At 42.7% G+C, this 11603-nt stretch overlaps 1 protein-coding gene across 1 annotated transcript; it reads left to right on the top strand.

Moving 5' to 3' along the window:
* Positions 1 to 3888: 3888 nt before the first annotated feature.
* Positions 3889 to 7419, top strand: LOC109407637 (protein SERAC1-like). Its single transcript, XM_062856618.1, has 5 exons — positions 3889 to 4287; positions 4388 to 4710; positions 4955 to 5641; positions 5711 to 5770; positions 6151 to 7419. Exons 1-5 carry the CDS (start codon positions 4229 to 4231, stop codon positions 7260 to 7262), a joined length of 2241 nt encoding a protein of 746 aa, XP_062712602.1. The 5' UTR covers positions 3889 to 4228; the 3' UTR covers positions 7263 to 7419.
* The last annotated feature ends 4184 nt before the right edge of the window (positions 7420 to 11603 follow it).

Below are 11603 nucleotides of genomic sequence, written 5' to 3'. Positions count from 1 at the left end.
TCCGCACTCCAACGCTTGGCAAGTGGCCCAACTCCGACGCTTGCATCAGCTCTACACCAGTTCCGAGCTCCGACCAGGTCCATCTCCGAGCTCCACCTTCATGTTGTCTTCCGGATCACTCCTCCTGTCGCCAACCTCTTCGTCCAGGTGCGACCACCGAGCTGCATCCGATCCAACTCAACAATCCTCGAGCTCCATCCGGTGACCAGCCAGCAGTCATCCAGTTGACCCGTATCGCCAACATTTCCATGGATCCTGTCCTCCGTTGCAGCCAATCCATCCGCCCAAGGATCCCGTGCTGCGACTCCGCGACTTATGCGGCCGATCCTTCTCCCGGTCGATACGTGCTGTGGAACACGCTCCTGGGCCCATAACCTGTTGGAGGCTAGTCCACCATAGCCATAAAGGCCATAGCGAGGCTAGCTCCGTCGATGACTGTTTCTAAATTACAATGAAAATAGAACGCTAGACATCTTCCATCAAACTAGATGGCTGCCGACTGATACCTCAATCTGCAACCGCCACACTCTTTATTCCATTCAGGTATATACAATTCAACATTTTGCCATCTCTCCAACAATTGTACCTACCAACAATACTGCAGCCATTCACGTACCTGAAGGTTCGAACAGTAACAGCGTCCATTTGTTCGCTGTCAAGGTTAAATTGTATCACCAACTGAGGAGTAAACCTCTGTGTAATCTATTCCAGGTCGTTGTGAGCGTCCTTTGGTTTCGTTTTCTTCCAAGGATCTTATTTCAGCCTTCATCGCTTCTGACCAGAGATAATGGTCATCTCGCTCTATTGCTTCGGTTATCGTTGTTGGATCATCAAATTCTGGATCAATCATGACAGCCGCTGGACTAAAGCAAATGAAATCCGAATATTTTCCTGGAAATTGACGCTCCCTATTGCCGCGTCTTAACATCGCCTGGTCATTAACTGCTCTTGTAGATTGTGGTGGGAGTACATCAGCTGATGCTACATCTTGAAGATCAACAGCTTCTGTGTTCACCTGTTCACTCCGATGTACACGGGAGTAGTTCCAGGAGTTTCAACAATCATCTGCTCCACTCCAGAGCTACATCGATTCATTCGAAGACAAAAGGTCCACGTATTTCATAGAGATCTGCTCGACTGGCGCTGACAAAACTTCTGCAAACTGCCCTACGCTCAGGATAACGACGTTTCGGCTAATAATTACCTCATTCAGCACCGGACTGTCCAACATGTCCAACAAAAATTCCTTCCAAAGATTTCTGATCAAATTTCTTCCGCTTCTGCTTTGGTACATGGTAGGGATGTGTGCCATCAGTAATCTCATGCTCCCATTTTCATCTTATTCGAAAACAAGAGATTACGGCACTGATTGATTCCGTTCTTTTTGTTTTCATGGGTGCTCACTTCTAACAAAAAATACAAAAATAAGAAACAAAACTAACAGCGCTTCAATCCTTTGTTTTTCGTGGGATGAAAATGGGAGCCACATGCTCAATAAGGAAACCAGCACTCTACATTGCCTTCGATTCGAACACTTTCAGATGTCGAACAGTGGGCTTCCGTTTTGACCATGCTTCCTCTGGTGTTACGAACTACAACGATCTAAAGACGGGCTACGATTAACGAGATAAACAGCTGTTGAAATGGCCTCCGCCTAGAACTTCTTTGGCAAACGAGTATCGGTCAACATAGATCTTGCTTTCTCGGCTAGTGGCCGTTCATTTGTTCAGCCATTCCGTTTTTAATCCAGAAAGACGAGAAAGTAACGGCTATCGGCTATCTCCAATTGACGGCACATCAACGGGTTCACAGACGTCCGCATGAACCAGATCCAACAAATTTTTGGATCTTGAAGAACTTGCAGCAAATGAGTTCCTCGCATGCTTGCCTTTAATGCACAATACACATTCCAAAATGGGTTCTTTCTTTATGTCCATACATACCATTCACCCCTAGCATTCACCATGCTTACCAATTTTTGCAAACTCTACTGATTCAAATGACCGAGGCGCTTGTGCCAAATTCCAGCTTCTACAGACAGGAACAACTTGTGAGTTTTCTTCTGATTTAGACGATACAGGCCGTCTACAGCAGTTCCACTTGCGACCACGTATCCTTCTTTATTCAAGACTTCACACTTCTCTACGTTAAACACCAAGGTCAAGCCATTTTGGAAGATTTTGTTCATGGAAAGTGAATAAGTGGCCAGGTCAGGATTTTGCAAGGCATCATGAATTTCAATTGGTCCTTCTTCGAGCTCGAGCGACCGAGGAAAATGGCTGACTATTGGCTGTTTCAATGGCATGCTTCTGATCTTCCAGCTTGTGAAAATTCTCCCCAGTTCTGTTCATGTGGGAGCTAGCCACAGAAACAAAATATGTATATTGATAGATAGATATAGACATATATTATTGTGGGTGCGGTCCCTATGTTTTTGCACTAATAGGTTGTTGAACAGGGTACATAGAATCGTTCAAGATCAATTTAAATGGAAGTTACGGAGATCACAGAAACTGCTGATTGCCTTACGAATGAGCCATTACGATCTGGAGTTGTCCTGTTCATGGAAGCAAATGGATATGTAGGGTATAGCTTACCCGTGATCTTGAAGTGAGAATAATAAATCGCATTACCTATAAATCCGTAATAATTAGCGAAATAGCCGTAACCAACAAAATGTACACAATTTGAGTAATTGCAGGAGTGAAAAGAAGCTAGATTTGTCTTCTAAATACTCACAAAGTTTCCTTGATATCATTTTTCTAACTATTGTAAATCACTGATTGAGTGAAAGGCGTAATCCCATTCTATTCCAAACGAACAAAAACAAGAATTACGCCTTCTACTCCTTTGTTTTGTTTGGTGTTTTGTTTACGAAAGTGAAAGGCGAAACTGAAATCAACACGTAAACACGGCGATAGTAGAAGGCGAAACTGAAATCAAAACGTAAACACGGCGAAAGCAAATGGCGAAATTCTGTCAAAATCATAAACAAGGCGAATAGTAAAAGGCGATTCTGAAAATAATATCGATTCGAGGCGCATAGTATTGGGCGAAATTAGCATTCTCAGGTATCAATTCAGGCGTAATTAAATAAAATGCATTTAATGCAATTTTTAGTGCAAAAAATATCAAATTCGTGCAGTGTTCTTAGAAAGACAAGAAACTATGTCAGAATTATATCAATTAACCTTATTTAAGTTGAATAATTCTGTATTACTTCTAAATAGGAATTAAAATTTGATCAGCAAAATTCGGCTGTTGTTTTCGCATTGTTATTGCTTTGTTAGTTACGCCCTATTCGCGAATTACTCCCGAAATGCACATGGATAAACATATTTTTCTGGCGGACTGAAAAATAGTGCACTTGAAAACAACAACACTTTTTCCCACTTAGTTGCTTAGAGATAAACACCCCGCACTATTTATTGAAGGAATGACGCATCACCGTTCCGTACATCCGACTGCATTGCATTTCACCGAGAAACATTAGCGCCAACGTGCACGTTGAGTGCCAACAGAAAAAAAAGTTCGTTGGTTTCAAAACACCACGTAGCTATAGCTCCGTCAACATTCACGAAGCTCACCATGTGGGGGATAACCACCAACCCCTTCATCCACATCACAACCGATGGATTGAATCCTCAATCAAGCTATTATGAATGAAAAGGGGTCGGTGGGTGGCTGGCGCGGAAGGAGACGTCGTGTTTTGATCGGCTGATGTTTTGCGACGGCAAGCGGTTTCTGTCGTACGCCCGCAACGGTACGTGAGAGCGAGCAAGATGACCCTAGTGTGGTTTAGTCATCATCGTCGTCATCGTGCCTTGTTTACAAAATTCTAATATCGTACGACGAGCGACGACGACGACGGCGACCAAGCCTCCTCCGTTATTTCTAGTCGCCGTCAATTTCGGGAGCTCATTCCAAATCGGGGAACGCCAGGAATCGGAAGTGTTTTTTCAATCGGGAGGAGGAAGATCCTCTCCTAAGGAAGTGATAGCCTACAGCTGCAGCTCAGTTAAACTTGTGGACATTGAAAGTCTGTTTTGATTGAGAGTGGAGCTAAAAGACTGTGATAAAATTGCTACTAGTGAAGTGAACAGCAGCGAAAAGTGCATCAAGGACAAAATTCCAGTGGACTGAAAATCGAGAGTTTGGACTCTGTGAAGTGAAGAATTAGTTCGGGGAGTGTTGTGAAGGATTATAATGCGATTCTGAATACAGAATTATGTACCACGACTTGAAATTGTACAACAAATTGTTCGGTGGATGTGGACTGGCTTCGTTGTAAGTATCATACGATCGTTTCGGCGCGTATACTTTGAGGCGCTATGCGTAAGATAATGCGTAATTTCTCACAAACCACGTTGTTGTTTGCCAATTTTAGCATTGGCCTTGTGGGCTATGAGGCTTACCGTACGTACTCAGCAGTGAGTAATCTGGTGGACACCCGAGTGCTCGACATTGACCGGAAACGTCCGGACTACATCTACATCAAGCATCATATCTACAGACAGTCGCTGCAGGAACAGCTGGAACAGGAAAAAGAGAACAGCCGGTTGGTGAACGTGGTGGTGCAGCCTTTCGGCAAGTGGTGGAAGGCTCTGAAGCACTCGGTGGCTTGGAGATTGCTTAAAATTGCCCAGGAGGGTGAGCAGAGCGATCGGTTGAAGGCCATCAAGCAACTTGCACTTATTGATCATCTGAAAGGTGAGTGTCGAAGCGATCGTACGATCATCATTCAAGGATCTAATATTAGACTGCATAGATTGTACAAAAGGCTACAAATGAGCTAGTTGTAGTAGTAATAGGGCACTAACCTATACGATTGTCATTCATTCCACGCTTGCATTCGATTTTGCAGGAGATTTCACTGAAGGTACAAATTCACCCTCTTGAGAACTTAATTAGTTAGATATTGCCTACAAATAATTGAATGTTTTATTCTTTACAGATTGGGATTTCCAGCACTTGGCCCAGTTGTGTGACGCTCAAACAGCGGTATCTTTGGCTCGTTCGAACTGTGATTCACGGTGGTTCTTGCCGCCGCGGCAGTATGGAGTGGAAAAATCGGCCCACGAAGTGTTGGCCAGTATCAAAGGTCTCATTGAAAAGCTAGCCCCGGACCGTTGCGCCGAGTACGCGCTAGAACACACATTCACATCCCACCAGATTAAGGAACCCGTCGGAGACGATGTGGTAGATCATAGGCTGTACGTCTCTCGTTTCGAAAATGAGCAGCTCAAGCAGGCCCTCAATGCCTTGGTGCATCTGACCACCGTGGAGGAGAACTGCCGCAAAATTATTGAGGCCGGTGGACTGATGGAACTGATCGAAGTGGAGAAACTGTATTCTGACAACATAGATATGAAGCTGACACTGGCCAGAATCATTGCCAACCTGTCCGTGCATGGTGATCGTGCTTATGATTTCTTCGCCAGTGGTTGGATCAACATTCTGTCCAAATGGCAGAAGGACGTTGATATGCGAATGCAGGTGACGACGGATCTCACTCTCTCGAATCTGGATCGTGACGATCCAAATAGTTTTAGCTATGAGTACAATGTGTATCCACTATACCCGAAAGGGCGGAGGAAAAACAAGCCGGATGTGGATGTCATATTTGTTCATGGACTGTTAGGTTTGTACTTTTGGATGAGAAATCCTTGAAAGCATCTCCCTAATTCTGTTCTTATCATTCTCTCTTCAGGAGGTGTTTTCGTGACGTGGCGACAAAAGGATCTCAAACCACAGGCGGCCAGTCTTCTAGGTAAGAAACATTCTGCTGTTAGTCTAATGTCTTCGAGTGCCAAAGCGAACACGATGGCCGTAGCTGCCAAAACCACTGAGGGTAATTCTCCCTCTAATTCGCCGCCTAACCGACGACGACTGTTCAATTGGTCTGCTAGAAAGTCTTCCTTCGATGATGACGAACAAGCCAGTAGATAATTGTTTGAGATTTGCATGATATTTCGCTTCGTTTCAAATGTTATGTATTTCGCAAAATATTTAAATTGAATGCTAGTCTATTAAATTTCCATAGGAGCTATCTTATTCTCTTTTCGGAGAGACATTCAATAATTTATACAAACAGTGATGCTGACTCAAACGTTAACTATCCACTTCTCCATATCTCTATCTCATTTTCAGAGGGTATCGCATCGTCCAATGACGAAGAAATTCTCACCCTCCAGCCGACACCGCCAAAATCTCATCCCTCGATCAGCGACACGGCCACCAAAGAACTCATTCAAGCACTCCAAGAGGACGAACCTCTCTCCTCGGAATGGTCCGTCGTATTTCCCGATCTCCCACTGTTAGCAGACGAAAAGTACACCAGTCCAGGCGTTCGTAAGAACTTCGAAGGACGTTACAGTGTATCCGGAGAAAAGTGGCTCCAGGAACCGCTGGGTGACGAATCCATCGGACGGTCCTACTGCTGGCCCATGGAGTGGCTGCCCAAAGACTTCCCCAACATTCGCGTGATCGGTCTCAACTATGAATCATCGCTGTCGCAATGGTCGGCCAGCGGTTGTCCATGCGAGAAGTACGACGGAAAGCTGGAAAAGCGTGCCGCGGAATTCTTGAAAAAACTCGCCAGATCCAACATCGGACAGGATCGACCCGTCGTTTGGGTCGGCCATTCGATGGGAGGACTTCTGATCAAAAGTATTATGAACCAAGCGGCCGCCAGCGAAGATCCAGCAGTTCGCCGCATAGCCCAAAACTCACGTGCAGTTATGTTCCTTGGAACGCCCCACCGTGGAAGTGCCATTGCCAAGCTGAAGCAGCACACTTCCGCTTTAGTTTGGCCTTCGGTTGAAGTCCGCGAACTGGAGGAGAACTCTCTTCACCTACTGCATCTTAACAAAACGTTCCTCAAAACCATCAACCAGCTGCCGAAGAAGCCGGAGATTGTGACTGTCTGTGAGGGCAGTGCCACCGCGCTGACCTCGTTTAAGTTGCCATTGCACATTGTCACGGAAAAGTCGGCGCGTCTGGACGAAGGAGATTTCTACCTGTCCAAGGAGGACCATCTCAATCTGAGCAAACCGATGTGCAGACAATCATTCCTGTACCAGAGGCTAATCAGCACGATTTGGTGCGCGATGCAATCGGCCAAGGAGGCAGGCGAATCGGAAGAGGAGCATGGTTCCGGTAGAAGCAAGACTGCGGAAAGTGGGAAGAGGTCTAGCTCTGTATTCAGTGATGTCTACCGCAAGTTGGGCCAGTTGGACAGAGTATTCAATGTATTTCTCTAGATGAAATTCCTCAGTACAATGTGCGTTTATGTTCTACCGTTACGTGATATGGAGAAAGTTTTTTTTCGTTGTCTATTTATTATGGAACGAAGTATTTATTTTTTATTTATTGAATTTTACTTTTACGGTGTATGTCGAATAATACACGAAATAGGAAGAATTATTTCTAAAAGTTGATATATGTTTAATATGCCGAACATCCATTGACCAACTTTACTGCATTATTGGTGAAGAAGAAATTGTTTATTATAACATGTCAAGGTTTTATATATTCTCTTGGTAATTTACATTGGATCACCTTTCAAAAAGCATCGTAGAGGAGTCGAATTTTGCCGGTATTTGCAGCTTTCTCGCCTTCGTCGGCTAGGGAGTCCGCCCACGCTTTTTTGTTCCGTATACATGAGCGTTCCCTTCCTTCTAAAAAGCCGGATATCGCTAACCGGCTACGGCTTTGGCTTCTTGTGTTTTCGCTCGCTTTATCGCGTTCCTTCGCTCATCTATCTTCCACCAGGTGATATCTGTGAGCTACCGTTTCCTCTGTGCGCATAGCTCACCCAAATTATTCTCGTCAGTGCCGATGAAGGCGCTTTTGATGGCGTTCCATGGATCTGAATATGCTTCCATCTTCCGAAATATTGCCACAAAATTATGCAAACAGCTCTCCATTCTCGTTCATTTCTCCGAGAGCATGGCGCCCCATGACGTGCTGATAGTCCGAGTTGTCGGAACCACCCTTCACGTTGAAGTCGCTCATGAGGATTCTGTTTGCTGTAAATGCTGTTATGCATTTCGAAAGCATCGGTTAGCGCGTACCATTGAATCATGGTAAGATTTCAAACTCGTGCTCTGGATCTGGTCACAAGTATCTGTTACCAGTTTTATTGCTCTGTTACATGTTTGACAGGCAAACCGGTCCCTTGCACGGACATCAAAATGCAGCCGTCTTGCTTTAAACCCCGATTCAGGGTGGCCCAATTAAGAATTAGTATTCCTAGACAAAAACAAGCTATAAATGCAGCAACAGATGCTGCGAACTAAAAAACGAACTGCTAAACAAAACACAATTCCAGGATGACTGATGGGCCCAAATCAATTAACCGTAGTGTGGCCAGCAAAAAAAACACCCGTAGAAGGCCGGCAGGGTACCCGGGTACCCACGAAATGGAAATGATCATATCTCAGCGATTTTTCCACCGATTTTAAAAGTTTTGGACCGGTCCGATCACCATGGGTACCGGAAAATCCGGATTTACGAATCCATGTTTTTATACAATACAATATACGGGATTTTCGGTAGGTTAGTAGCAATTTCGGTACCAAGCATCGTAAAATTGCTTTGGCATATCGTATCTGACTGGCCTGGAATCATAAAACGTGTTGACTTTGAAACTGTGATTTCGGAACACGCTTCTCGTGGGGCCATGGTTGACCATAAACACTTTAAGATATCCCAGTCTTAAAATGTGGGTTTCAATATGGTATAAGGACATGCTCCCAAAAATATGGATTTTCCGAAAACCACGGTGATTAGATCGGTCTAACCAAATATTTTCCCGATAGATGATGAGTTTCTGAGTTGAATGAGCTAAAAATTTCCAAAATCTATGAAAAATTGACGTAGATATGATCATTTCAATTTCGTAGGTACCCGGGTACCCTGCCGGCCTTCCACGTAATAAAAAAATGCAGGAGCCCCTCCCCCTGCCCCTCCTTACTTCAAAATTCGGTCAACCCCATTAATAGATGTATATTCACGAGTTCTAAGATCTAACAAAGTTCCAACATCCTAGTCTCAACAACCATTAAAATGTCGAGATTTGAAATTGAAAAAGGTACCCGGGTACCCTGCCGGCCACATAAGTGTTAATGAAACCTCTTCATCCTGTGATCGGAAGGTGTTATCCATCTGGATAATAGGGAACATTTATATTTTGTGGTGTACTGTGTTAATTTGTGATATAATGTTTTATAGCACATTTGTAGGGTTCCATTATTGTTTGTTCGTAAAGCACTGTTTGCAGTTCAGAAGGAATTTCTCAGCCTATCTTGATGCATGGGAAATTCCTTGCCTGAATCACTCAAGAAACCGTTTTTTCTTCGATCCCAGTACGCAGTAGTGAAGAAATGACAGTTCAAATGGCAGTCACCGAAGAAAGTTTCTGCCAGGAATCACTAAAGAAGTTTCTTGAGCGATTCCTTTCGATCTCGAAACTGCGCTTAATATGGCACCCAACGTGGGTCATTGATTATTGCACTTTTTTTTAATTTTTAACATTATTCTTCATGCTTCAGTGTGGGCGTGAGCGCTGAGCAGGAAACCAACTCCGCGGTGTCACGGAAAGCGTGTTCACCTCGTAGGTCAGAGTATAGTAAAATCAGATAAGGTGGTACTTTTGTATAAAAGTGTAAGAGTGTGTTGGTGCTAGTATGAAGACTTACTCACACTATCATGAATAGCTCCACCTTGATCCGTGGGCAGCGCTGCAAGTCTTCATGATAAAGTGGTCTTCGCCCGATGCCATTCTGTGTTCTCCGCTCAGTCGTAGGGTTTTAAGATTCATACATATGGCATGCCTCATTGGCTAGTTGTGCCAGTTTCATCTGCAAATCTATTCGCGACTACGAAAGTTGATGAGCCGGGAAACGGGAAACACGGTTTCTTCTTATGGTTTCCTATGGGGCATATGAGTGACTCAAAAATGTTTGGCTGGATTTTGCATTTTGAGGGGGTAGGTAAAAAATCTTTAACAAATCTGATGAGTTTTTAATATTTTTCAGATTCAGATAAAAACATTATTTGTAACGGCCTTAATGAAAGTTTGGTCACTAAACATTTTATTGTAAAAGTACCGAGAAAAGTTAAGTCTTAATTTCAATAATAATTGAAATTGTTCCAATGGTAGAAAAAGGAAAAAAAATATCCAATGGTTAAAAACAAAACACAATACACTGCAGTGTTCAATAATAATTATAGATTGAGTTTAAATAAGGGCGAACGTAACATGAGAGAGTTCTCTTCATCGACTCTCTCTTCTTCAAATTAAAGTGACAAGATGCAAGTAGGGTAAAAAATATAATTTGGACATGTATGTAATTTGGACAGGCACGGTGAAGTATGTCTTGTTCCGGTAAGCTAATAAAAGTAAATACTTCTCAATATCAATTATTGGATCAAACAGACCCTATTCTAATGACTTACGTCAAAAATACGCTTAACAATTAAGAATTTACTTCAAAATTATCGAAAATGTAAATTGTTTCACTAAAACCCCTCAAATGCGCAGGTATGCAAGACGCCATACACTTTACAGTCACATACAATATTCACCTCAAAATCGTTGAATTGATAATTGTAAGAAATTTGAAAGCCTCATTGCAATGAAAAATGTTCAATAAAGAAGCATTAGGCTGCCAATCTCTTAACATTCAGCTAGAACGCTTAAAATAGGTGGTGTCCAAAATACATTACAAGTTTTCTACTGTAAATATATTTTGGTCATCTGACGAACTACATGGGGATGCTGTGGGATTGCATACTTGGAGGCGTATTCTGTGGGTCTGGCGATATTTTCTCGATTTTAACAAAAATTGTAATAGTTATCAAAATACATGCTTGTTAAGCGGAGTGATTTGTTTATTTGCAAGAAAATATTTGTTATTTTATACTTCTTCCATGATTAAGCAGTATTCATGGCTTAACGTAGAGATAATTGCCCTGTCCAAATTATATACACCTGAGGGTGTCCAAAACATATATTCGGTGTCCAAAATGCAATTCCAACAGGAGATTGGAAATTGTGATTTTCTTAGCTTAAAATGGTTTCGTTAAGGTTTTTGTCACCAGGAACGCAAAGTACAATCATATTATAAGCGTATTAGTAACTTTGCAAAATAATTAACTGCTTTCTAAAGAAGCTAGGGGACGATTTTTCCAACGTTGTCCTCAGCCTGTCCAAAATACATGAATTACCCTATGGTTGCACTTCTAGATTGAGTTTAAATAAGGCGAAAGTAACATGAGAGAGTTCTCTTCATCGACTCTCTCTTCTGCAAATAAAAGTGACAAGATGCAAATTTAATCGAACTTTTTTACATTTAGACGCTAGCTTGCATCGCAACCTAGCGATTTACGACCAAAAAATGCAACCATACTTGCATCTTGTCACTTTAATTTGAAGAAGAGAGAGTCGATGAAGAGAACTCGCTTATGTTACTTTCGCCCTTATTTAAACTCAATCTAGACTTGGTCATAAATCGCTTGGTTGCGATGCAATCTAGCGTTTAAGTGTAAAAAAGTTTGATTGAATTTACATCTTGTCACTTTAATTTGCAGAAGAGAGA

Source organism: Aedes albopictus, chromosome 3 (assembly GCF_035046485.1).
Source record: "Aedes albopictus strain Foshan chromosome 3, AalbF5, whole genome shotgun sequence".
Lineage (NCBI taxonomy): Eukaryota > Metazoa > Arthropoda > Insecta > Diptera > Culicidae > Aedes > Aedes albopictus.
This window is presented reverse-complemented; position numbering and strand designations above follow the sequence as displayed.